Below are 27963 nucleotides of genomic sequence, written 5' to 3'. Positions count from 1 at the left end.
GATAGGTAAATGGACACGTGTACCTAATAAATTGGCGTGTGTGTGAATATATATATATATATTTATTTATTTATTACACACACTTTGTAGATTACCAAAAGAGAATAACGGTATTGTAAAGGAAGATCATTTATAATTGATCTAGTTTAGATGTTGTATTACATCTAAAGAACAACGCACAATCGGATTGTATAGTGTATGTTCAGCTTAAAAGAAGTTACTTTCAGACATGCTAGAAATGAATATAACGAAACACAAAACGTTCACGGTGACAGCCCTTTGTATGAGAAGGTGGGTGGCCCTGAGAAGGACCTTTGTGTAGATGAAGTGGGTAGGTGTCTGAGGATTTAGCCTCCGAATCCGTAGAGAGTGCGGCCCTGGCGTTTGAGAGCATAGACGACATCCATGGCGGTGACGGTCTTCCTCTTGGCGTGCTCGGTGTAGGTGACGGCATCGCGGATGACATTCTCCAGGAAGACTTTGAGCACTCCGCGGGTCTCCTCATAGATGAGTCCGGAGATGCGCTTGACACCCCCTCTGCGGGCCAAACGTCGGATGGCGGGTTTGGTGATGCCCTGGATGTTGTCCCGGAGCACCTTCCTGTGCCGCTTAGCGCCTCCTTTCCCCAGACCCTTCCCTCCTTTACCGCGACCAGACATGATGAAAAATTTTTGCTACAAAGACAAACTGAGCTCAGCAGTCTGCCCGCTCTCCTTATATAAAACGTATGCGGACCTGATGGAAACCTTCCTGCGAAATAGGCGGAGTCACTCCCAATTCATTACACTAAAATAGGGAATTTAATTCCTTTATAAGGCTCCTAATGTTTGTGTTGTATTCAGTAACAGCAATACATTTCCAGAAGATGAAATTATTCCTGCTTCTCAACTATTCCATTTTCATCTAGTAAAATAGATAGTAATAAAAAAAATTAAAGCGCCCGTCCCGATGCAAATGCAAATGTGATTAGCGCCTGCATATGAAAAAAGGTGCTGTAGGCTATTTTTTTTTTTTTTGTGTGGAGTCCTTGAATCTTTTTTTTCTAGTCTTCTCAAAAGCTATGTTCAACAAAGTTAAGGCCAGCCATATCACCCTGAGAGCGCCCAATCTCGTCTGATCTCGGAGGCTAAGCAGGGTCGGGCCTGGTTAGTACCTGGATGGGAGACCGCCTGGGAATACCAGGTGCTGTAGGCTTTTTTTTTTTTTTTTGGGTGGAGTCCTTCAACCTTTTTTTTCTAGTCTTCTCCGAAGCTATGTTCAATGATTTTTCAGACACTGGGGAATGATGAGAATGAAATGGTTTCCAGGATTGGAGATCATGTGTAAGTTCACTTATAAATGTGTAGATATCAGTAAAGGTGATGAATATGTCCGATGCCCTAGGGGCAATTCTCCACCTCTAACGTCTATAAAGGCCTGTGTGCTGTCCGAGGTGATATGGTGATCACATTTGTATGTAGCTGATACTTTGTATATATTTTGTGTCATTTACCTATCAGGCAGCGTATGGCTTTATCTATGTACATTGATCTGCTGTTGATGATTGAAAATGATACAAATAGACAAAGATTTGTCCGGGATGATTGAGTAGATACAATGTTTCGTTTTTCTCACTTCTATCTCCCGATTGTGTTGCGTGTTAAGAACTTCGCGGCATAAGTGTTTATTCAGCTCTGCCACCTTGTGGTCATTCCTGGTAGAACACTTGGGTGTGGGCCCAGTACAAGGCGATGAATAGGGAATGTATACAGGCAGAAAAAGGAGATGATCTCCGCAATTAATCTAGAACCAGGGAGGGAATAGAAGGAAGGTTTGTTCATTCCCCTCCTAGTCTGACCGATCTACTCCACATCTAAAGATCAATATTATAATTTTAGCATAGCCTCACAAACATGCCACCCACATCTCTCTGCATAGAGCCGGACATGCCTGGTATCTATTCTTATTCTCCAATCAAGTTATATATTATTAATAATGTCAGGTAAAGTTCCCTGGAAAGGCAAACCCTTTGTTTTCTTATCACACTCAGACTTGGCATACAGGTGAGGAAGTAATGACAGGAAATGTGATCACAGTACATCATTCTCTTATCTCCATTCATTCCAATCTTTCTATGCTGATCGTCTACTCACCGATAAACCCCTCCAATCAAAACCATCCAGCCCTACATGTCTGTCCATCCTAACAGTAATTCAGAGTTTCTATGATTTGTATCATTTATTCAAATGTATTTCGTGTGAAGGAACAATGTGATCTCATTCCAGGGACTGGTTTTCATTGTCCTCCATCCTTTAATTCTGCTGAACATCTTCTGGAGATCAGAGATCATTCAATATTAAATACCAAACCAACATCCCCCAGCTGAATGGAACTCAGATCCTCCTTCACACTCAATACATTTTATCTGAAGAAATCGCCCAAAACTGTGATTGGTGCAAATATGAAATTGATTCTGTCAAATTTCCCGCCGACATTCTATGGAACGTTCGAATGATCTCCGATAGAAAGAATAGTCAGACTCTAAAATCTGATATCTCTTCCTCCGGGAACATCGATTAACCCTCTTCTGAATTGTCGGGCAGTTTATCTAAGCAAGAATAATAAATCCATTAGAAATATTCATGTCACATTTCTTCTAGTCTTTTCTTTTACTTCACAAATACAGAATGCGCCCTGCTAGAGAATGTTTTCTATAGAGATCAATGAAAAGTCTACAGAACAAGAATTTTCTGGGCTGAAAAAGGAGAAAGATCTCAGAACACATTTCTTTGAAATTCTCATCAGAAATACATTACTGGCTGATTAAGGAAACGCCCACTGCTCTGATTGGCTCTGATTTCAAATTGCTACTTTCAAATTTGCCCGCCTGCATTGTGAAGGACGTTACAGAGAAATAATCAGCCCCATTATCCCGCCGAATCCGACACTGAGATCATCAGATGAGACATTTATCCGAGAAATCTGAAGATTATTAAATAAATGTAAAACATTTTCATAGGTTCTCTTTTATTCAAACTGCCATGTCCTGAGAGCGAGAGAAGGAACAAAAAAAACAAGTGAATATATATTCACTTGTTTTTGTTTTTCCATCTCTCGCTCTCTTTCTGATATATAATTTATGCATATAGCAGATTGCACACATTTTGCTCGTCCTATATAGAGATCAGGAAATGTGACATTATTGGTAGAGATAGGGAATAATCATCACATATCAGACAAATATGTACAATTCATCAATAAAGACAAAGTTGTGCTTCTGATGAATTACATCCGTTGAGCAAAATATTGAAAATCTTTTAAATAAATGAAATTCTTTGCAGTGAAATACATGACTAGAACCACCCCTTATCCACATGTTTCCCTTCAGGTCCGCACATCCTCACACCCAGGAAGGTGAAATGTCGGAGGCAATGTGCTACTTTATTTTCCTTTAGAAATAATGTTGTATAAATATGAACAATTGAAGCTGCTGATTGTGTTTCTGTTATGAAAAGTTAAAGATTAATGTTCTCCGTGTAATCTCCAGATATGAATAGAAAAGCATTGAGAAGAAGGAATAAATTCATCTTCTGGAAATGTATTGCTGTTTCATTAATATATTTGATTACCACACAATATTTAGGAGCCTTAAAAATAAATTACATCTTCTATTTATTTATTTTGCATTGTAATGAATGTGTGTGACTCCGCCTCCTTCCCATGAAGGTTTCCATCAGGTCCGCCTAGGCTGTATATAAGGAGGTGGCTGTGTGCGGTTTCTTTACTGTTTGTCTGAATAACGCAGATCTCCGAGATGTCTGGTCGCGGTAAAGGAGGGAAGGGTCTGGGGAAAGGAGGCGCTAAGCGGCACAGGAAGGTGCTCCGGGACAACATCCAGGGCATCACCAAACCCGCCATCCGACGTTTGGCCCGCAGAGGGGGTGTCAAGCGCATCTCCGGACTCATCTATGAGGAGACCCGCGGAGTGCTCAAGGTTTTCCTGGAGAATGTCATCCGCGATGCCGTCACCTACACCGAGCACGCCAAGAGGAAGACCGTCACCGCCATGGATGTCGTCTATGCTCTCAAACGCCAGGGGCGCACTCTCTACGGATTCGGAGGCTAAATCCTCATGAACACCTATCCACTTCCCCTACACAAAGGCCCTTCTCAGGGCCACCCACCTTCTCATACAAAGGGCTCACTATATATTTATCCTGGCGTTAGAACGTTTTAGTATGTGGGGAAGGAAGTTCTTTATAGCTAAACATACACTATACAATCCGATTGGACGATTTTAGATGTACAGCAGATCTGTGTATAGATCGTCTTACAATATCGTTATCTCACTTTTATTATTTGTCGGGTAGGTTGTTCCAGCAAAAAAAAAAAAAAAAAAAAAAAAAACCTTTTCCTTAGTCAATAAAAATCGATTGGTTCTGTATGTGGCTCTCATCTCTTCTACATTTCTGTCACCTTCTGCCATGTTATTATAAAGAGCTGAAGGGGGCGGGGCCGCGACAATTTATACTGCGAACAAAATCAAATATTTGGAACCTAAACAGGAAACCGACCTGATTTCATTTCAGACAGGCGGTGTCCTGATTAGTACCAGTCGCCTCACATGTCTTTATAGACCTATTCGGGGTGTGACAATCTATCACCGCTACATGTAGGAGAGAACAATAAATATCGCTTAGTGACATGTACATTTCATTATCAGATTTTTATGTGATCAATGCTTTATTTTCAGTCATAAAGAACGATAAAACTCGCGTTGTGTGTGTAATGTGAAATCTTGGCCCCACAGCCAGCAATGCTCCATAGAATGTCTGTGCTCTTTCGATTTTCTCAGAGGAGACAACACGTGTTCAGGAGATTTTCTAATGATCTGCAGTACAAAAAAAATAAAATTTCCAGGTTATTGTTGGGGAATTAAACTGAAATGAAGGGGACAGTTTATCAATGTCTATTTCCATGTGGGAGGTGTGAAGAAAGGGGATGAGATCAGTGGGCTCCTTTCCAGTTTGAAGAATGATTTGTTGGTATTTATAGAATGATTTGTGATCTTAAGAAGAAATCCATGAGAACCAAGAGATGGAGGAGATTCAAATCCCTGTAATGAGATCACATTGCTCTATAATACGACACTGAAAGCGTTCCAATATAAAATCTATCACCATTTATTATTACTGACACGTGTCATCCCAACACATTGTCCCCCCCATCGGGATCACACCTAGTCAGAGGAACCGTTTTATTTCCAACATGTAAAACAAAACATCACTTTTGGTTGTCTATTTTTACAATCAGATCTCCCAATAACAATGGGTGTTGCGTCTCTTTGTATGGCGAGGTATAATGCGGCTGAATCTTCCTACCTGTAATGAATACATTCAAAGTGTTTGCTTTTAGAGTGAACCATTTACCACATTAGAAATATCGGAGAATAGGAATGGAAACAATTTTATGTGTGTCGGGCTCTTTGTATGGAGAGGTGGGTGGCTCCGAGAAGAGCCTTTGTTGTGTTGGGGAATGAAGTGATCGGGATTACTTGGATTTGGTGGCCTTGTGGCTCTCGGTCTTCTTGGGCAGCAGCACGGCCTGGATGTTGGGCAGGACTCCTCCCTGGGCGATGGTGACGCCGCCCAGCAGCTTGTTGAGCTCCTCGTCGTTGCGGACAGCCAGCTGAAGGTGTCGGGGGATGATGCGGGTCTTCTTGTTGTCGCGGGCGGCGTTGCCGGCCAGCTCAAGGATCTCAGCCGTCAGATACTCGAGGACGGCAGCCAGATACACTGGAGCTCCGGCCCCGACCCGCTCGGCATAGTTGCCCTTCCTGAGCAGGCGGTGAACACGACCGACTGGGAACTGCAGACCAGCCCGGGATGAGCGTGTCTTGGCCTTAGCCCGAACCTTGCCTCCTTGTTTGCCGCGTCCTGACATTGTAGGTGGATGATTGGGTTATTCAATGGAGAATATCAGCCCACAGATCACTCCCCTTCATTTATACACTCAGTGCTCCGACGTCACACGCTGCGATTGGTCACGTTTGAATCCAGCCAATTGTGCCTTGACTTCTCTCTAAACCAATCCATTGGAAAAGGAATTAAATTATCACGTCACTCTCCATCACATGACTTAACCCTCCAATAGAAGAGTGAGGAGGGGTGTGGACTCATTTGCATAGGACGCCTATATAAGCAGCACACGAGGGCGGCTCCAGCACACTTTCCCTTCACAGAGAAAATACCATTAACCCTAATAATGCCTGAACCAGCCAAGTCCGCCCCGGCGCCCAAGAAGGGCTCCAAGAAAGCCGTCACCAAGAGCCAGAAGAAGGACGGCAAGAAGCGGAGGAAGAGCAGGAAGGAGAGTTATGCCATCTACGTGTACAAGGTGCTCAAGCAGGTCCACCCCGACACCGGCATCTCCTCCAAGGCCATGGGCATCATGAACTCCTTTGTCAATGACATCTTCGAGCGCATCGCCGGAGAATCTTCCCGCCTGGCTCATTACAACAAGCGCCGCACCATCACCTCCCGGGAGATCCAGACCGCCGTCCGCCTCCTCCTGCCCGGAGAGCTGGCCAAGCACGCCGTCTCCGAGGGCACCAAGGCCGTCACCAAGTACACCAGCGCCAAGTAATCCCCCCATCATCATCATCCCAACACAAGACACAAAGGCTCTTCTAAGAGCCACCCACCATTTCCATCAATGAGCTCTCATCACATTGTATCAATTAGAGATTCTAAACATTGGTGAAGAATAAACTAATTATAGGATATCAATCATGTTTTTACAATCTGATGGAGTTATACATTTGTGGATGTATTAGAATAAATCCATCCGAACACCAGCTAGACTTCCAGATTCCCTTTATTGAGGAATTCCAGAAGGTGTGTGTTTTGTGTTTTTTGTTTTTCTCCCACTTTTTCCCGTTCTGTAGAATGGATATCCGGAAGATCTAATTTATACATGAATATTGTCGGCTAGTGAGAACAAACCATCCAATATCTTCCCGTGCATTTTATCACCACTAGGTGTCAGTGTTAGTCAGCTAATACATGGGAGCTTTTTTTTTTTTTTTTTTTTTTTAAGAAAATTGAAGGCAGATTTTTATATTGAACATCTATAATATTTTATTTTCAGTGCATCATTTTTGACCGATAAGCTTGTTTTCTGTTTTTTAAATTGTCTTAAACTTTTCACAAATCGTGTTAATGTCTGGACAGTCATGATACACAGTGAATATAAATGCACAAAGTTACAATGATTAAATAAATGAACAGAGTTAGTGTTTACATATACCCCCTATCATGTCAATGGGTTTTATCATGTATAATATGTTATTTCAGTGTGTGTGTGTTGGGGGGGGGGGGGGGTGTTATATTTCGTGATTAGGGTTGAGCGAACCCGAACTGTAAAGTTTGGGTTCGGTACGGACATTGTTTGTTTTTTTTGCACCCGAACAATTGGAAAAAGTCCGGGTTCGGGTATGTTTTGGCGCGCTGCACGGCAGCCAATTGCCATTCGTTTTACTACTGTGACTGGGAACTGATCACAGTTATGGCATGGCTGTGATTGGCCAGTGCAGCATGTGACCCAGCATGTGACCAGTCTCTATATTAGATTGTCACTCTGCTTCAGTTATGATAGGGAAAGGCTGCTGAATCTGCTGCTTAGGGAAAGTGTCAGTGAGGTTTGATCCTGCTTCATACATTCATACAAGCATTCTTTATTCATAGAACTCCGCTCTAGTTATGACAGGGAGAGGCTGCTGATGATGCTTAGGGACAGTGTCAGAGAGGTTTGATCCTGCTTCAGAAATCTAAAAAAACACAATTTATTTCTTTGACATCAATATCATCTTATGGTTTATGGGCCGCTCGTCAGTCTGGTGTAGCTATTGTAGGGACAGGCTCCAGATTTTGAGGGACAGTGTCAGCGAGGTGTATGCTGCTTCAGAAATCTAAACCAGCACTCTTGATTTCTGTGACATCTGCTTCATATAGTACATTGTTTAGGGCTGGGTTACCTGCTTCTTGCTCTAGTTAGAGAAATATATTGGTGAATCTCTGGCCATTTCACCAGCACACTCTACCTGTCCCCTGTCAAATACTGTCTGTGCAGTACAATTGTTTAGGGCTGGGTTACCTGCTTTTTTTTCAGCCATGTTTTTTTTTTTTTTTTCAAAGGTTTTTATTAAGGTTCTGCAGATATAACAATATCATATACATCCAGCGGGCAATGGTAATTGCAGTCGCAGCCGCCAAAAGAAGTACAGAACAGAAGGATGCAATAGAAGTACATAAAGGCATAAAACAGTCAGTTACAGATATACCCAGAAATAGTCGCGGGCGTAGCCGCCATAGAAGTCACACAACAAATCGCCTCACTGGCCCTTGCCAAGGCTGGCAAGAACGGCTAGAAGTACTCAAAGGAACCACTAAACTAAACCCTTGTGTGGGTGCAATTAACACTGTGCTGAGAGTGACAGAAAAAAAACATATAAACTATATATACCTTGATATCCAGCACAACCGGGGCTGGCAACAACAGTGACGAGCCATAGCTCTAGGCTGAGAAGTCCAGCACAGACTATGCACTCATGACCTCTATCTTACTAAGAGGGGGGGAAGGGTACGGAGACAACGGGGCGGAAAAGGGGGGGGGGGAACCCGCCACAGCTCTATGGGGTTTTGACCAATTGGGAGTAACAATCAGCACCGACAAGACATAGTATTCTTGTAACAGTCTGACAAGACAAAGTGGGTCCAGCAAGCCCAAGTTCCCGAGAATTTAGAAGGGGTGTCGTTCGCCTGGTGGATCAGTTCCTCCATCTCCATTGTTTTATGAATACATTTGAACCAATCCGCGATAGATGGAGGATTGGGGGAGAGCCCCTGGAGAGGTATACACATACGGGCCGCATTCACCACATGCATTGCCAAAGACTTACAATATCCTCTCGGCAACGATTGGGCATGGTGAAGGAGGAACTGAGCAGGCGTGAACTCCAGATCAAATGTAGTCACCTTGGAGATATACTCTTGCACCTCCATCCAAAAAGGTTGGAGTTTGGGGCAGGACAACCATATGTGGAGGAAAGATCCCGTCTCTAGATTACATCTCCAACAGACCTTTGAAAGTGCAGGATTAATGCGGTGTAGTTTAAGAGGGGTCTTGTACCACCTGGAGAGGATTTTGTACGCATTTTCCTGTACCTGGACATTGACCGAACCCTTGTGAGCCATCCTGTAGATGTCCTCCCATTCCGTGTCCGTGAGATCAAGCATGAGATCCCGTTCCCACTGCTGGTTAGCCCAATGTATTTTAGACGCGTGTGTGGAAAACAGAAGGGTAGACATAGTCGAGATAAGGTGTCTCTGTGGTTCTATGCTTGAGCATATGTGTTCAAACGGAGTAGCGGCTTTGGACCAGATCGTTCCTGGAGCCAATCTAGTAAAGAAGTGGCGGATTTGCACATACGTCCAGAATGGGAAGACGTCCTTGTTAATTTTGGAGGCAAGCTCTGATTGTAGCAGGAGTCGCCCATTAGTAAAACATTGACTTGCTTGTACTGTGGGGTGGGGCCAATCCTCTGCCAAAAAGGCAGGGGTGCATTCCAGGAGTGAAGTCAGGGTTCATTCTAAGGGGAGTCATAGGGCCATATAGGTCGGATAATCTATGCTTGTTACAAGCCTCTCTGAAGGCCAGTAAGGAGGGGCGGATCAGGGGGTGTTCTGTACAGTCTGCCGGGACATTTTGCTGTGCGATCCACGGAAGTTGGGGTAGACGGAGGGGAGAAAACAATTGTTCAAGCTGTAACCAATCTTTTTGACCACTGTGTATGGTCCAGTCCACTATCCTAGTCAGGCCACAAGCCAAGTGGTATTTGTAAATATCAGGCAATCCTACTCCTCCTTTAAGCTTAGGTGTTGTGAGTCGAACATTACTCAGACGCGGACGGGCCCCCTGCCAAACAAAGTCAGTACAGGCTTTCCTATAGGAGGCAAAGAAAGCCGGGGGAATCTTGATTGGGACCGCTTGTAAAGTGTACAGAATTTGCGGTAGAACGTTCATTTTGATGACCACGACCTTACCGAACCACAATCTCGTCTGATCTCGGAGGCTAAGCAGGGTTGGGCCTGGTTAGTACCTGGGTGGGCTTTTGTTTGTTGTTGTGGTGGAGTCCTTGAATCTTTTTTTCTAGTCTTTCTTCCATGCTATCTTCAAGAGAGTTAAGGACAGCCATAGTTATCGCCTACGGCCACATCACCCTGAAAGTGAAGGTTTGAAGGTTTTTACCAGATGGTACCTACCTCCCCTCAGGCTCTCCACTATGTTTCCCTCGGCTTTCCCTTTGTGTTTCTGAGGGTGCCTGTTGAGGGGCTCCATGCTGCACATATGGTGGGAGTGCCCAAAAATCAGAGGCTTTTGGAACAAAATTTTCCAAATAGCATCCAAAGTCCCAGATCTCCCTCAACAGCTCTTCTCAACCAGTTAATCAGCAAGGCCTCGAAACCCTCCCGCAAACTAATCTTCTTCATCTTCTTAGGTGCTAAAATTACCTTAGCTAGGGCATGGAAGCGTCCCAAGGTCTCAATTATAGCGGCCAAACAAAAGATTTTGTGGATCATGTCCCAAGAGAAGATGGTGAGCTCTATCTTAGATAATTTTGCCCGGTTTAGGGAGATCAAGGATCCATGGGCTAAATACATGGGAATAGGTGACTCTATTTTCGTGTCTTGATAGTTCTGATAAGATGTAGATCCAGACTGTGTGCAGGTACTTTCTCTCTCTTTTCCTCCACTTCCTTTCTTCTCCTTTCTACTCCACCCCCTTCTACTCTCCCACAATCCCCTGTATTGTCAGGGAACTGTTCCTAGGCACTGATATTTTCTCCATATCCACTTGCCCACCGGGTTAATTCTGGCACTTCTCTCCTTCATGTGAAAATCACAATTTTTTTGCTAGAAAATTAATCAGAACCCCCAAACATTATATATTTTTTTTTAGCAGACATCCTAGGGAATAAAATGGCAGTCATTGCAAAACTTTTTGTCACACCGTATTTGCGCAGGGGTCTTACAAGCGCACTTTTTTTGGATAAAAATCACTTTTTTGAATTAAAAAATAAGACAACAATACATTTTGCCCAATTTTTTTATCTATTGTCAAAGATAATGTTACGCCGAGTAAAATGATACCCAACATGTCACGCTTAAAAATTGTGCCCGCTCGTGGCATGGCGTCAAACTTTTACCCTTAAAAATCTCAATAGGCGACGTTTAAAAAATTCTACAGGTTGCATTTTTTGAGTTGCAGAGTAGGTCTAGGGCTAGAATTATTGCTCTCACTCTAACGATCGCGGCGATACATCACTTGTGTGGTTTGAATACCGTTTTCATATGCGGGCGCTACTCGCGTATGTGTTTGCTTCTGCGCGCGAGCTCGTCGGGACGGGGCGCTTTAAAAAATTTTTTTTTGGTTTTCTTATTTATTTTTATTTAGTTTTATAATTTTTTACACTGAAAAAAAACAAAAAAAAAAAAACAAAATTGATCACTTTTATTCCTATTACAAGGAATGTAAACATCCCTTGTAATAGAAAAAAGCATGACAGGTCCTCTTAAATATGAGATCTGGGGTCAAAAAGACCTCAGATCTCATAATTAGACTTAAATGCAAAAAAAAAAAATGTCATTTTTTCAAATGACAAAAAAAAAATGTTTCTTTAAGAGGCTGGGCGGGACTGACGTTTTGACGTCACTTCCGCCCAGCAGAGCTATGAGGACGGGTGAAGGAGATTTCTCCTTCAGTCCCGTCCCCGCTCAGCTGCCGGACACATCTGATCCCCTCCGCCGCTACCGACGGCTCCGGTAAGCGGCGGAGGGCGCGGGAGAGCGGCGGAAGGGGGGGGGGGGGGTCCTCTCCCGCCACCGATAACGGCGATCTCGCGGCGAATCAGCCACGGAGACCGCCGTTATCGTGTACACCACCGCCCCCTGAAAAGATGAATATCTCGGTTGTGGCAGCAGCTGCTGCCGTTATCGAGATATTCAACTTTAAAAAGAGGACGTCTTTTTGACATGGGGCGGTGGTCAAGAGGATATTACATGAACTTAGTAGTGCCTATTGCTGGGCTTTTCCCCTGTTAATGCTATACATTGTTGTAGACGGTATGAGTTGTTGCAGCCTGCCTCATAAGTTGGTTGATCACCCTATCACTGTAACCCCTGGTGAACATTACGTCATGGAATGGGCCTACGGGTGGGAGTCGACTCCCTTCCCTTCCCAATGGGTACAGTTAGTACCCATTGGGGGGGGGGGGGGGGGGGGCTTGGGACGAAACCCGATCTCGGAGGTTCGCAAGATTTTGTACCTATAGGGTGTTGCTGAACAGGTGCTACTACCAGTAGATGTATTCGAGAAGTAGTTTATTCTAACCCTTGCATGACATGTGTTGTGATACCGTTCTGTTTGTCACTATGTTTATTTTTGCTCTGTTATGTCATGCATATGTAGCGCCTGTGTACTTTCAGTACAGGTGCTATGTTAAATTTAGAGGGGTATGAGAGAGTTACCTTGCTCTTATCCATGTTGATTTGTGTAAATTGGGTTTATGACAGGCTGGGCTGTCCTGAGGTTCCATTTTGTGTTCCAGAGATATCTTTCCATCTCTGGGTGACAGGTGGCGCCAGAGGAGTCCAGGCAGAGGCACCTTTCTCCAGCAGCCAATCAGTGGAGTGTTTCCCTCGCGGGGCATGCTGGAAGAGGGTATTTCTGGGGCGGACACCATTTTTGTGACATTCTTCGCCCGTTCCTGGTTCGGCACCCACCTTTAGGGTGTGCGCACATCACGAGGCCCGGCGAGATGGCATACAAGGCCGGGGCGCACGTGCTACGCAGAGTTCCTGACTCTGGGCCCTCATGGCCCGAAGCAACTAAAGCTACAACGGGGCCCCAGTGACTTATTGGGTCCCCACCCTTCATGAGGAAGATCCCAAGCGAGTTATGCTGTTCGGTGGGGAGTCGGTCTGAGGTGAACACGGAGGCAGGTGATCCAACAGGGCTTAGACAATCCATTGGGGATCTGGGTGGCCGGACACTGAGAAGTTGTATGTTGCAACTTGTCAGTCGGTGACCTCAAAATTAAGAAGTCTACCTAAAGGGAGATTCAGGCAAATTATATTTGTTGAGAGAATTTCCACTCCTAATTCTAATTCTGTTAGAGCCAAGTCGGTGGCAGAGACTTGTTCCTTCTCAAAGGTTCCGAGTGATACCCTGGCTGCCAGGTCGGTGTGAGAGGCCTGTCCAGGTACACTATACCCACTCCGGCTGGAGTGGCGACGTGAGTTAAAGTCCCATTGGAGGCAGGACTGCTTCTGCAAATTCTCCTTTCACCAACCTTTCTTTATCTACTTCAAGTTAACTTTTTTGCCGTGTTGGGCAAGAAATAAAAGCACAGAAAACAACACCCTGCTGTTTGGACATTCCGTCATTGTTCTCATCATCATTATCATCCCTAGACGCATCACAGAGGTAACATAACACGCCGTCCCAATCTAACCAGCGGCTCCTGAGGGGGTAGCGCTACACATACCATTGGAAAATAATAACAATTTTGAAACATAAATAAATGCACAGAGTTTCAGTGTTTACATATGCCCTCTATTATACCAATGTTTTTTTATCATGTATAATATGTTATTTCAGTGTGTGTGTGTGTTTGGGGGGGGGGGGGGTTGTTATATTCCATGATGGAAAAGGTGATTTAAAATAACAGAAGTCCTCTAACCCGAGGTAATACTTTGACCAGGTTTGTATGAAGGTGATACTTTAACTACTTGCCGACCGGCCACCGTCGTTATACATCCTCACTTTAAAGATGAATATCTCGGTAACGGCAGCAGCTGCTGCCACAATTGAGATATTCATCTCTTCTGTGGGCGGCCGTGTAAACGATAATGGCGGTCTCCGCGGCACATTCGCCGCGAGATCGCCGTTATCGGTGGCGGGAGAGGGCTCCCGCCGCTCTCCCGCGCCCTCCGCCGCTTACCGTAGCGGCGGAGGGGATCGCGACCGTTCGCTAGCTGAGCGGGGACGAGACTGAAGGAAAAATCTCCTTTGCCCGTCCCCATAGCTCTGCTGGGCGGAAGTGACGTCACCAGCCTCTTAAAGAAACATTTTTTTTTTTTTTGTCATTTGAAAAAATTACATTTCCAAATTTTTTCTTTTTTTTTGCATTTAAGCCTAAATATGAGATCTGAGGTCTTTTTGACCCCAGATCTCATATTTAAGAGGACCTGTCATGCTTTTTTCTATTACAAGGGATGTTTACATTCCTTGTAATAGGAATAAAAGTGATATTTTTTTTTTCAGTGTTAAAAATTGTAAAATAAATGCGAAAAGCAAAAAAAAAAATTTTTAAAGCGACCCGTCCCGACGAGCTTGCGCGTAGAAGCGAACATATACGCGAGTAGCGCCCGCATATGAAAACGGTATTCAAACCACACAAGTGAGGTATCGCCGCGATCGTTAAGAGCGAGAGCAATAATTTTAGCCTTAGGCCTACTCTGTAACTCAAAAAATGCAACCTGTAGAATTTTTTAAACGTCGCCTATCGAGATTTTTAAGGGTAAAAGTTTGAAGCCATGCCACGAGCGGGCGCAATTTTTAAGCGTGACATGTTGGGTATCATTATCTTTCACAATATATAAAAAAATTGGGCCAATTTTTTTGTTGTCTTATTTTTTAATTTAAAAAAGTGAATGTTTTCCAAAAAAAGTGCGCTTCTAAGACTGCTGCGCAAATACGGTGTGACAAAAAGTATTGCAAAGACTGCCATTTTATTCTCTAGGGTGTTATTAAAAAAAAAAATATATAATGTTTGGGGGTTTTAAGTAATTTTCTAGCAAAAAAAAAATGGTTTTGTCTCGTAAACACCGACTCTGAAAAACAGGCCCGGGGCTAAAGTGGTTAAAGTGTGTGTCATTTAGGCATTACCCAGGCATGCATTTGTTTTATTACTTAGAAATACAAGGAACAAGTTTATTCCCTCCCCAATATGTACAATGATCTTCTAGAGATATATTCATAAATCAATTATCTTATTGAGTTCTGCGATCTCATAGCACTGAGAGGATTGGAAATTAATTGACACAATCATAGGATTTGAATGAGCTAATTTTCCTGCTGCCATTCCCGATGCGTTATGAGCTAACAGACCTAGAATGTTATTTTATACACGTTTTTTTTTTTTTTTTTTTTTTTATCTTTCCAAATTGTAATATCAGATAAAGTAATAGCCGGGAGATGGTGGTGGATATAACATTGAAACAATATTTCTAAGGGAAATCTCCAGTTACGTTGTGTTGTGGGTTAAGAACTCTTCTATTGTATCTTCCCTGGTTGCGATTTCATATAAAGTTACAATGTAAGGCGGGAGAGATTGTGGCGGATCTGAAATTCTAACAATGCTTCTGAGTGCGGCGTAAATGTTTACTCGGCGCTGCCACCTAGTGGTCAGTCAGGGTATAACTTTGTGTTCAATACAAGGCGAAGAATAGAGGAATGTATACAGTCAGAATTTGGAGATGATATCCGCAATGCATAGAGAATCCGGATGATAGAAGATAAACCGGAGACACCCAGAAACCTGTAGAAAGTCTGACTACAATGTATTTAAATAGCCCCAATTCCAATCCTGAATTTAATACAGATCTAAATCAGACAATTCCAGTGTTTGATGTTAGAGAGGACTCGTGGACACCCACCTTCCCATATAAAGAGAAATGTAAATGGTGCTTCCAATCGATGTAATATACTAGTCGGTACATGTAATAAGGTGTAACGAGATCATCCAGAATTCTAGTCCCCCCACTCCATCTCTTGTGTTCTTTCTGCAGGAAAGGGGGTGAGAGATCCATGTGTGTTCTAATCACATTCCTAGTCTAACAAAGAAAGGGTTCAAGAAACGTCCAGAACTGGGATTGGCTCGGCTTCGATTTGAATGTTTAAATTTCCCGCCAGAGTAGCAGAGCGATCAAAGCTCCGGATCTGACCAGGAAATAGATGAATGGACGATATCTATACAATCATCATGTCTCTTACTGGGGGAATTAAATAATTTGTGACAAATGAGTATTACGAATATTTCCCTTTAGTACTCTATAGCGCTTACCCGGTATTTTTCATCTAGAACTATTTTACGATTCATGTCCAGCAGACATGTCCAACTTAATTGTTTGAATACAAAATATTATACCATCAAAATGTGTGGACATTCTAAATCCTGGCCACATACTATGCAATCTCCTCAAGATCACCCCTAAAATTGCTAGAAACTTAAAACTCGGGGAGAAATGTACAGATAAATCTATAGACAGCACTTTGTATGAGAAGGTGGGTGGCCCTGAGAAGGGCCTTTGTGTAGGGGAAGTGGGTAGGTGTTCATGAGGGTTTAGCCTCCGAATCCGTAGAGAGTGCGCCCCTGGCGTTTGAGAGCATAGACGACATCCATGGCGGTGACGGTCTTCCTCTTGGCGTGCTCGGTGTAGGTGACGGCATCGCGGATGACATTCTCCAGGAAAACCTTGAGCACTCCGCGGGTCTCCTCATAGATGAGTCCGGAGATGCGCTTGACACCCCCTCTGCGGGCCAAACGTCGGATGGCGGGTTTGGTGATGCCCTGGATGTTGTCCCGGAGCACCTTCCTGTGCCGCTTAGCGCCTCCTTTCCCCAGACCCTTCCCTCCTTTACCGCGACCAGACATGACTACGCTTCTCTGACAGTACAAAGAACTGAGATTAGCCGACTGTCCGCTCTCCTTTTATAGAGACTGTGCGGACCTGATTGAAACCATGCTGAGAAAAGGCGGAGTCACACCCATTCATTACACAGAATGTTTTTTTTTTTTCCCATGTGTAACGCTGCTAAACATTCTGCTGTTCTGAAAAATATTAAGGCAACAGAAATTTTTATCCAATCATCAGATATATGAATTTGTCAATAATAATTTAATGTTTAAAAAAATATATATATATATTACTCTGAAAAAGAAACATATATACGGGGATACCACAGCATATTAGTATTTCACATTCTCGGAACCTTATAAACCTCTGGCAGAGTGCGTGTTACAAAGTGGGAATTGATCTGATTCTTTAGTTCAGACGTGAAATATTTACTTTATTCATTAAATATAATAAAACAGCATCAGCCTATATCAAATAGCAAGTGTGCATTGATGGAACTAAAAGTACACTTAAGATATTGGTTCCGTCAACGCACATCATTTAATATTGTTTGATACTTTTAGCGCTGCATTTTTGTGTGTTTTATTACACGTTTAAGAATTTGGTAGGTTTATAGAGAAGCTGCTTTTTAACCTAATGGTCATTAATATTGATTATTACTCACTTAAGATATATCGGATTTTACCAATTCATAAGCGCTTGATATAGTTGGAAAGGGCTCGATATCTATCTATATAGATATCCTTTTGTATGCATTCATTGTACATATTTATCGGTGTCATGGTTACTATGTATTTATTGTTATACATATTCTGGTTGGGATATGAGGACAATCTTTCACTGATAAATGTCTGAAAGCGACAAATAAATATCAGTCAGTGACATTTCATGATCAGATCTGTATGTGATCATGACTTAATTTCTCCATCATATAGACAAGTAGAGATCTATAATAGAAGACATTTCTCTTTCATATTTTGTGTGAAGCAGTGATGAGATCCTGGATTCTGAGAACATATAGAAGTGTTTTCTCATGGTTGAGTAACAAACATAATTATTTCCTAATCATTCCGGACTAATGCAAATTAGAGCGCATATTTCTCCGGTAAATGTCTCATCCGATCATCTCCTCGGTGTAGGTTTTGGCGGTATAAGAGGGATGAATATTTATCTGTAACGATCTACACAATTCAGGCGGGCAAATTTAAAAACCGAGCCAATCACAGCTGTGGGCGGTTCCTCCATCAGCCAGTAATTCTGTCTTTTTATGAGGACTCCATAGAAATGTATTCCGAGATCTGTTCTCACCCCAGAAAACACTTGTTCGGTAGACTTTCCATTCATCTCTATAGCAGGGCGGATTCTGTATTCTGATGTCAAACCAAAACAATTCGGAAATTATTATTTCCAACGTATTTCTTATTATTGGTAAATAATTCCACTGAAATGAAAGGGACCAAGTTGATCAATGTTCCCGGAAGGGTCGGCTGAGTGGATCTGAGATGACTGTAACAGTCTATTGAATTCCTGAGATACATTTCTACGACAGAATTAGAACGTTGAGCAAATCACAGTTGTTGGAGATTCCTTTAGATCTTTTTCTTCTGGTGACTCTGAAGGAGGTGAAGGAGATCTGTGTCGCTTCTTAGTTGGAAGTATTCTTGTTTAGCATGCATGGAATAAAATCAAATCATCCGTCAGAACTAAAGGACGGAGAGCAATGAAGATCATTCCCTGTAATCACATCACTTTGTTCTATAAACTGCCATGAAATGAGAGAACATACAATCAGATCTCCCGATAACAATGTATGGGTGTCTTTATATGGAGGGGGTATAATGCCGAATCTTCCTACTTTATTAGTTAGTTATTGTAGAGAAGTGTGAAGAATACAAAATGTTTGCTTTTTAGAGTGAATTGTGTATCTGAGAATAGGAAAAAAGAAAAACAATGTACATGTGTCGGGCTCTTTGTATGGAGAGGTGGGTGGCTCTGAGAAGAGCCTTTGTTTTGTTGGGTAATGGAGGGGAATGAAGTGATCGGGATTACTTGGATTTGGTGGCCTTGTGGCTCTCGGTCTTCTTGGGCAGCAGCACGGCCTGGATGTTGGGCAGCACTCCTCCCTGGGCGATGGTGACGCCGCCCAGCAGCTTGTTGAGCTCCTCGTCGTTGCGGACAGCCAGCTGGAGGTGTCGGGGGATGATGCGGGTCTTCTTGTTGTCGCGGGCGGCGTTGCCGGCCAGCTCGAGAATCTCAGCCGTGAGATACTCGAGGACGGCAGCGAGATACACGGGAGCTCCGGCCCCGACCCGCTCGGCATAGTTGCCCTTCCTGAGTAGACGGTGAACACGACCGACTGGGAACTGCAGACCAGCCCGGGATGAGCGTGTCTTGGCCTTAGCCCGAACCTTGCCTCCTTGTTTGCCGCGTCCTGACATTGTAAGTAGATGATTGGGTTATTCAATGGAGAATATCACAACACATATCACTCCCCTTCATTTATACACTCAGTGCTCCGACGTCACACGCTGCGATTGGTCACGTTTGAATCCAGCCAATAGCGTTAAGACTTGTCTCTAGACCAATCTGTAATAGAAGGTAGGAAACCATGACGTCACTCTCCATCACATGATTGAATCCTCCAATAGAAGAGTGAGGAGGGGTGTGGACTCATTTGCATAGGACGCCTATATAAGCAGCACACGAGGACTCTGGTTTCTCTTCAAAACGCAAAAATCTTGAAGAGATGAGGAGATCCGCATTACTACCTTCGGGAAGTAGATGCGAGAGCCTTTGTAAAGGCTAAGAGCGAAGACGTCGAGGAACAAGGAAGGAAGCCGCCGAAGAACTCCTGAAGCGACTTCCAGACTTCTCGAAGATGGGGAAAAGCCAGAAGAAGACTGAAAAAGTGACTGATGAGACGAAGGAGACCGAAGAGATGATGAGGAAGAACCCTGCCCCAGCCACTTCCTCCGAGGTCCCCGAGAATGTCTCCGCCTCAACCTCCACCTCCATCCCGGCCGGCGCCAGCCAACCGAGACCAGCGAAGCCGAAACTGCCTGCAGACGGGCTGCCAACCTTGGAGCCCTGGATGAAGCAGACGGTCGTGCTGCAGCTGAAAGAGGTGAACGGAAGAGTCCCTGACATGACCTCGGAGATCTTCGGAAAGAAGATGATCCTGGAGCAGGGCTTCAGCAAAGCGGAGACGCTTTCGGTGCAGTCCTTCGCAAGAGGGATCTTCTACATCACTTTCGGGTCTTTCCAAGTCTGCAGACGATACTGGGAGATGGTGAAGACCAGTGGCCCTGAATCCCCTTTTCGGAAGTTCGTTGCGAACTGCCCTATAACACAGGACGAGAAGTGGGTGACGGTTGCCATGCGGAATCCCCACACCCAAAGCAGAGACATAACCACCTACCTACAGAGGTTTTGCACCGTGGTAAAGGACCCAGTCCGAATCCTTGATGTCAACGGCTTCTGGATTGGGAAGTGGTCTGTGCTATGCAAGCTCAGGAAAGACCGTTCGGGGGACTTACAGCACCTGCAGGCGTGCTTCTCGCTAGGATCATCTGCAGGACACCTTTTCTACTCTGGGATACCCTACAACTGCAACAGATGTGGCCGTCCCGGACACATGGGAAAGGAGTGTACAGAACTTGCTTGCAAGATCTGTCGGGTTACAGGCCACGAGACCAAGGACTGTCCTAGGCCCAAAGCCTGCAACCTCTGCGGATTGCCAGAGCACACCTTCAGGCACTGCCCCCAAAGGACCCGGACCTATGCTGGAGCCCTGATCCAGGGTAAACCAGCCTCCAGCTCTGGGAAGAAGCCGACCGAAAGCAAACCAAAAGAGCCTCGGAAGGCCACAGGTAAGTATACCCCTGCCCCAGCCCCTGTCCCTGTCCTTGTCCTTGCCCCTGTCCCCGTCCCTGTCCACGTCCCCTCCTCTGTCCCCTCCTCTGTCCCACCCCCACCCACCCCCTCTGGCTCAGAGGAGACCCTTCCTGCCCCACCGCCCACCCCAGACCTGTCCTCCATGGAGGACTTCCCCGCCCTCCCCCCTTCCACCCCTGCCAGTGGCCAAACAGGAGGCCGGAAACGGAAGCCTGTGAGCCCATTGGCAGAACAACCCGCCACCTCCACCAAACGGCCCAACGGGGTCCAGCACGAAAGCGCTGGACCAGGGCAAGTAGTGGAGGACCTGGAGTCTGCAGGTGAGGAAGGCGAGGAGGAGAATATGGCCGACTATGTGCCTATCCCCACCGCCAACTTCAGTGAGACAGTTGAGGAAGTCCTGGAGGAACTGGGCATAACCCAGTACCCAGAACAGGCAGCTGTGGAGATGGAGGAGCCACCCGCCCCCTTCGGGGAGGTAAGTTCGGCCCCTTGCTAACTAGACCTCATACCCCTTTTTCATTATGGCTGAGATCTCAATCTTTTCCATTAATGTGAGGAGTATCAAGGATACCTCTAGAATGCGAACGGCGCTGACTTTTCTTTCAACTCATCAGAGTGATGTTTACATGCTCCAGGAGTGCGGTCTTCCTCCTTTGAGAAGGTACAGTCATCTGACCTCTCAGTGGACCCTCGGTCCCTCCTACTGGTCCGGGGGTGGCAATTGCAGGAATGCAGGGGTAGCCATTCTTATCAGGGGGGGACGCTTCACGGTTGACTCCATCCATGAGCTTGTCTGTGGCCGTCTTTTGGTCATAGATGGCTCGTGGGCGGGAGAGCCAATTAGGCTCATCAACGTGTACGCCCCCCCAGATACGAATGCGCGCCTGGAACTTTTCCAGACCCTGCGGATGCAACTTGTCACCACCAGAGCAGTAGTGATCGGCGGTGATTTTAACTGTCCGATAGAGGAGGATGGCCGCAGTTCTAGCATATACGCAAAACTTGATGCTACTTCTAAACTGCTCAAGGAGATGATCTCGGAGGCATCCTTACGGGACGCCGTGGGATCCATAGGGCAAGGTACCGTGAATTATTCATGGTGCCGACCCGATGGATCTGTGCGTTCCAGGATTGACTTCGTGCTCACTTCAAGAGCAGTCAAGCATCGTGAGTTCTTCATGATCCCCTGCTTTTTCTCTGACCACAGGGCCATTCACTTTCGGGGTGAACTGGGCGAGAGCTTTGCTCACGGACCAGGTTCCTGGAAGCTGAATACCACCCTGCTGGAAAATGAGGAATTGATGGGGGAACTCCGGGAGGCCTATGCCTCTTGGACGGAGGAAAAGAGATTCTTCGGAATGGTAAGTGATTGGTGGGAGGTTGTGAAAGTTAAGCTGCGCAGCTTCTTTCAGGCAAGGGGACGACAGCAAGTGTGTGCAAGGAAGAAGGAACTCAGGAGACTGCAACGTGAGTTGCAGTCCCTGCAGGACCTTCACCACTGCGGCTGGGACGTTAGGCAGGACCTGGAGGACACCAAGAAGAGCCTGAAAGGGTACTTTGAGGAAGAATCCAGGCACATTGTCTTCCGTGCCAAGGTGGAGAATCTTGAGAAAGGTGAGAAGTGTAACTCTTTCTTTTTCAGGAAACTCCATTCAGGACACACTCCCTTGTCTGAACTGCGTGACGAGACCGGAACTCTCCAGAAGGGAAAGGAGGCTGTAATGCAAGTAGTTGAAGACTACTACACCAACCTCTACTCCCCGAAAGAAACGGACTCGGAGGCAGCCGACAGGTTCCTGTCAGGTATCACTAACCAAATTGATCCTGCAGGTTCATCGACCGTCAACGCCCCCCTGGTGTTGGAGGAGCTGCACTCTGCCGCTAAATCCTTTAGGCGGGGCAGGACCCCGGGCTGCGATGGTCTCCCAGTTGAGCTCTATGTAGCCCTGTGGGACCTCGTGGGCCCGGACCTGCTCGAGCTGTACGAGGAGATGGTGGTGGAGGGCAGAATGCCTCCTTCACTGAGAGAGGGGATGATCACGATTTTGTATAAGCGCAAAGGGGAGAGATCGGACCTGAAACATTGGCGTCCGATCTCTCTTTTGAACGTGGACTACAAAATCCTCGCCAAGGTTTTGGCCAACAGGCTGAAATCTGTCATCGGACAGATCATCCACCCGGATCAAACTTGTGGCATTCCTGGCAGAAGGATTGCAGACAGCCTCGCGCTTGTCAGGGACACGGTCCAGTACATCCAGGACCGCCGTGTGCATGCGGCCCTGGTCAGTCTTGACCAGGAGAAGGCCTTTGACCGTGTCTCCCATGAGTTCATGTGCAGAACCCTGCGCAGGCTTGGTCTTGGGGAACTGTTTTGTTCGTATGTGAATGTAATGTATAAAGACATTTGTAGTTTGGTGCTGGTAAATGGTTGGAAAACTGACCCCTTTGAGGTTCTCTCGGGGGTCAGACAAGGCTGCCCTCTCTCACCTCTGCTTTTTGTTTGCTGTATAGAGCTATTCGCCCAAAGCATCAGACGGAACCCAGAGATCAGAGGGATTACCGCACCAGGACCGGAAAGACGGGAGGTCAAGTGCTCGCTCTACATGGATGACGTGACGGTGTTCTGTGCCGACCAGCGCTCCATCGACACACTCGTCCAGACGTGCGAGGACTTCGGCCAAGCTTCGGGGGCAAAGGTCAACTGCGGGAAGTCGGAAGTCATGCTCTTCGGAAAGTGGTTCCTGCCTTCTTCTGCACCCATACCGTTCAGCCTCAAAGCGGACTTCATCAAAATTCTTGGAGTCTGGTTTGGAGCGGAGGGCGCAGCCCTGAAGTCCTGGGAGGAAAGACTGGCTAAGATGAGACAGAAGTTTGGACTTTGGAGCAACAGAGTACTTACCATCGAAGGGAAAACACTGGTACTCCGCAGCGAGATTCTCCCTGTGTTGCAGTACCTCGCCCAGGCCTGGCCCCCCCGGGACAACACCTGCAAGGCCATCACCAGGGCGGTGTTTCACTTCATCTGGGGCTCCAAAATGGACAGAGTAAAGCGGACTGTTATGTTCAAGGAACCTCTCAAGGGCGGTAAGGGCGTGCCTGACATCGCCACATTACTGAGGGTGTTCTTTGCCTGTAACTGCATCCGCAGGACTTTGGTTGACAGAACTGTGGACTCTGGCGGTAACTCCATGTCCCGTTTTTTCCTCCTGCCTCTTTGGAAGTCTCTTGGATGGGACAAATGGGACAGTTCCATCCCCTACAACTGGGATGCTCCATGGTATTACTTGGATACTTTCAAGTTCATCAAGGAGCTGGGACTGCATGGAGTTAAGCCCGACTTGTGGAAGCCAAAAACTATCTACAAGTTGATCAGAGCATCGGACATCTTGGAGTCGATTCCAGGCCTCCCTTCAGCCACTTGCAAAGTGGTTTGGAGGAATGTTTCTTCAAAGAGACTCATCAACAGGCACAAAGATCAGGCATGGATGGCAATCCAAGGGGGATTGCTACTCAGGACATTCTTGCATGCCAGAAACCTGTGCAGATACAGGCACTGCCCCTTTTGCATCATCCAGGAGGAAACATCGTATCATGTTTTCTGGGAGTGCCCCTTTGCACAGGGCCTGTTGACGGCCTTGGAACCTGAACTTAAAGACTTTGTACCACAGACTGCTATTACACACTTTGGTGTGTTAAACGGACTCTTCTGTGGAACTCATTCACAGGAGGACATTGACAGTGCCTGGCGGGTGCTGTGTTGTTTTAAAGACGCTTTATGGTACGCCAGGAACCGCCGCGTACACCACCGGCAGAGGATGTCCATTGAGGACTGTCGCAGACTGACCCTCAGTCTGCTGAGAGACTATACCTTGATAGACTTTAAGGAGGAAGAGGACGTCTAAAGATTTCCCCTTCCCCCTGACATTGACATTTCTTGACACGTTTTTTTTTGAACTACTGTTTTCAGGGTAATGCGGCGTCATGCACGATGTGATGTTTCGGGGTTAAACAACTCTGCGCAACACATCAGGCATCATACCGCAGAATGGGTTGAATGAATGTAATTTAATTGAATGCTTGCAACTGTATTGAGATGTAGTGTATTTATGCGCTGCGTCGCAGTACAGAGAATGTACCCTGTCAAAAGTATTTGATTTTTGTATATTTGCTTTGCAAAATAAACTTAAATATTGCCTAATAATGCCTGAACCAGCCAAGTCCGCCCCGGCGCCCAAAAAGGGCTCCAAGAAAGCCGTCACCAAGAGCCAGAAGAAGGATGGCAAGAAGCGGAGGAAGAGCAGGAAGGAGAGTTATGCCATCTACGTGTACAAGGTGCTCAAGCAGGTCCACCCCGACACCGGCATCTCCTCCAAGGCCATGGGCATCATGAACTCCTTTGTCAATGACATCTTCGAGCGCATCGCCGGAGAATCTTCCCGCCTGGCTCATTACAACAAGCGCCGCACCATCACCTCCCGGGAGATCCAGACCGCCGTCCGCCTCCTCCTGCCCGGAGAGCTGGCCAAGCACGCCGTCTCCGAGGGCACCAAGGCCGTCACCAAGTACACCAGCGCCAAGTAATCCCCCCATCATCATCATCCCAACACAAGACACAAAGGCTCTTCTAAGAGCCACCCACCATTTCCATCAATGAGCTCTCATCACATTGTATCAATTAGAGATTCTAAACATTGGTGAAAAATAAACTAATTGTATGATATCAATCATGTTTGTGTAATCTGACGGAGTTATACATTTGTGGATGTTTTAGAATAAATCCATCCGAATACCATCTATTCTTCCAGATTTCCTTTATTGAGGAATTCCAGTTTTTTTTTTTTTTTTTTTTTTTTTTTGCCCCGTTCTGTAGAATGGATAGCCGGAACATCTAATTTTTACATGAATATTGTCGGCTAGTGGGAACAAAAAACATCCAATATCTTCCCGTGTAAAAGGCTTGCATTTTATCACCACTAGGTGTCAGTGTTGGACAGGGAATACATGGGAGTTATTTTCCGAAACTAGATAGCGGATTTTTATAGTACACATTCTATAATATCTTTTCATTGTATACTTTTTGACCGATAAGTTTTTTTTCCCTTTTATAAATGATCTTAAACTTTTCACAAATCGTGTTAATTTTCGGAGACACATATACAGGGGGATGCTTACATATTAGGAATAGTTTAAGGATCATCTGCTCAGAATATTTACCAATACATCCCCTTGTGATGTATTTGTGTTATACAGCATCAACTTCCTTTATGGGAGTCCAAATATAATACATATACACACACAATCATCGACTCACCTTAAATCGGGGGAGAGACTGTCTGTGTCATCTAATTTACTGAAATATTGGGCACAAATGATCCATTCTCAATGTTTCTGATTCTTACACTGAGAAGGAGTCTCTAATCTTTGATTTTGAACATATTTCTTTACATTGCAAGCTCAATTAGTAGGGCCCTCGTATTCCGTTTGTATTGAGCTGCATTGTGATTGTACTGTCAGACTTTTTTTTTTTTTTTTTATTGTAAAGAGCTGTGCAAATTGTTGGCGCTATATAAATCCTGTATAATAATGTAGTACACCAGCGCCAAGCAAATCCCCATCATCCGAACAGGACACACATGCTCTTCTTAGAGCCACCCGTGTACTACATATCAGAGCTGTCACCTCCTAATGTTGACATGATATCATGAGAATTATAGTTCAAATAATGTTTTTGGTGCATTGTTTGACAAATAAAACCTTAATGTACATTGATAGGATTGATAATGACATCTAGATGTCGCGCTGCGTCCATCCCTCAAATCCCCCGGTAGGAGTTAGCGGCACACCGTTTAGAATGTTTACATGGGGAATAGATTGAAAGGGGAATGTAAATCCAGCAATAGGAGTTCATGATGTAATGCTGATCCACATGGACCATCTAGAAATAATGATGCACCATCCCGGATCTGTCCGGAGCTGGGGGGATGATGCTGGGGGGAGACAACTCATTGTCTGCTCAGCGATCTGTCCCCTCCATGTTAGTACATCATTGTGCTGAATAGAACAAGCTGTACAAGTCACCTTTCTACCTGTTATTCACAAACCACGGAATTATCCGATCAGTGAGATCGGAGGAGGATTTTCTGTCTCAATTACTGTATTATGGAGATAATCAGTCCAATGTCAGAGCTCCTGATTCGTACACATTGTATGATGTGGAGGGAACTCCCAACCCCACACAAAGAAGGTAACTCTAACACAGTTAACGGGCAGATCTTAGCGGGCATTTTAAAAATGCCGCGTTTTTTAAGTAAACCAATCATGAAAAGGGGTGTGAGTTAGTTCTCCAATCAGAAGACAGTGATGTGTATAAATAGGCGCCGCACAGCCCGTATTCTATCACACTTGTGTTTCATCAGCCATGGCAAGAACCAAGCAGACCGCTCGTAAGTCCACCGGAGGGAAAGCTCCCCGCAAGCAGCTGGCTACCAAAGCCGCCCGCAAGAGCGCCCCGGCCACCGGCGGAGTCAAGAAGCCTCACCGCTACAGGCCCGGCACCGTCGCTCTCCGAGAGATCCGACGCTACCAGAAATCCACCGAGCTGCTCATCCGCAAGCTGCCCTTCCAGCGCCTCGTCCGAGAGATCGCCCAGGACTTCAAGACCGACCTGCGCTTCCAGAGCTCCGCCGTCATGGCTCTGCAGGAGGCCTCCGAGGCTTATCTCGTAGGACTCTTCGAGGACACCAACCTCTGCGCCATCCACGCCAAGAGGGTCACCATCATGCCCAAAGACATACAGCTGGCACGCCGCATCCGTGGAGAGAGGGCATAATCTACTCCGCCGACATCCTCATCACCCCCTCCGACACACAAAACAAAGGCTCTTCTCAGAGCCACCACATCCTCCTCACAAAGAGCTCCATACAATCTCCTCCCTACTACATCATACGAATACTTCCTCTACACCCCCCCCCCCCCCACACCACATGTATTTAATTTTTCTCATTGTATTTTCTACTCACTTCATTTCTTATTCTAAGAGAATGTCTGTTAAGTAGAAATAGTGTTTCTTCTCTGCATTCATCTCTAATATCTCTAAAACCTTTACAAAGTAACAATTCACACTTCTCTCTAAGAAGGAGATCTTTTCTCGCGCCGCTCTGTTCCCAACATACTACAATGTAACATAGGAAAACAAAACAAGTTCCTAGAAAGATTCTGTTCATTTCTCTGTACTTCTCTCACCATTGCCAGGAGATCGGGGAAACATAACCTGTTCAAGATAAATACAAAGTCACCCCTCCCCCTCCTGTAAACAGATCCCGAGATC

At 45.5% G+C, this 27963-nt stretch overlaps 6 protein-coding genes and 1 pseudogene across 6 annotated transcripts in view; 4 read left to right on the top strand and 3 right to left on the bottom strand.

Moving 5' to 3' along the window:
* Positions 1–346: 346 nt before the first annotated feature.
* On the bottom strand, positions 347–16781 carry LOC120909247 (histone H4). Its single transcript, XM_040320970.1, has 2 exons — positions 16750–16781; positions 347–652 (listed from the first exon to the last, which is right to left on the bottom strand). The coding sequence occupies exons 1-2, from the start codon at positions 16754–16756 to the stop codon at positions 348–350; spliced, it is 312 nt and encodes a 103-aa protein (XP_040176904.1). The 5' UTR covers positions 16757–16781; the 3' UTR covers position 347.
* On the top strand, positions 1079–1194 carry LOC120912380 (annotated as a pseudogene).
* The window catches only part of LOC120909248, a 65495-nt gene continuing 41275 nt past the window's right edge, over positions 3744–27963 (top strand). The window contains exons 1-2 of the mRNA XM_040320971.1: positions 3744–4079; positions 27011–27405. Coding sequence (XP_040176905.1) covers positions 3794–4079; positions 27011–27405 — 681 coding nt within the window. The 5' untranslated portion in view covers positions 3744–3793. The remainder of the gene's footprint in view (positions 4080–27010; positions 27406–27963) is intronic.
* Positions 5478–5969, bottom strand: LOC120909242 (histone H2A type 1). Its single transcript, XM_040320964.1, has one exon. The coding sequence runs from the start codon at positions 5920–5922 to the stop codon at positions 5530–5532; it is 393 nt and encodes a 130-aa protein (XP_040176898.1). The 5' UTR covers positions 5923–5969; the 3' UTR covers positions 5478–5529.
* LOC120909245 (histone H2B 1.1) lies at positions 6195–6681 on the top strand. Its single transcript, XM_040320968.1, has one exon. The coding sequence runs from the start codon at positions 6244–6246 to the stop codon at positions 6622–6624; it is 381 nt and encodes a 126-aa protein (XP_040176902.1). The 5' UTR covers positions 6195–6243; the 3' UTR covers positions 6625–6681.
* On the bottom strand, positions 18725–19221 carry LOC120909243 (histone H2A type 1). The gene has a single exon (XM_040320965.1). It carries the CDS (start codon positions 19175–19177, stop codon positions 18785–18787), a length of 393 nt encoding a protein of 130 aa, XP_040176899.1. The 5' UTR covers positions 19178–19221; the 3' UTR covers positions 18725–18784.
* On the top strand, positions 24835–25274 carry LOC120909246 (histone H2B 1.1). Its single transcript, XM_040320969.1, has one exon. The coding sequence runs from the start codon at positions 24837–24839 to the stop codon at positions 25215–25217; it is 381 nt and encodes a 126-aa protein (XP_040176903.1). The 5' UTR covers positions 24835–24836; the 3' UTR covers positions 25218–25274.

The sequence above is a fragment of the Rana temporaria genome, chromosome 8, assembly GCF_905171775.1.
Source record: "Rana temporaria chromosome 8, aRanTem1.1, whole genome shotgun sequence".
Classification (NCBI taxonomy): Eukaryota; Metazoa; Chordata; class Amphibia; order Anura; family Ranidae; genus Rana; species Rana temporaria.
The sequence above is the reverse complement of the archived record's forward strand: the minus strand, read 5'-3'. Positions and strand labels throughout refer to the sequence as shown.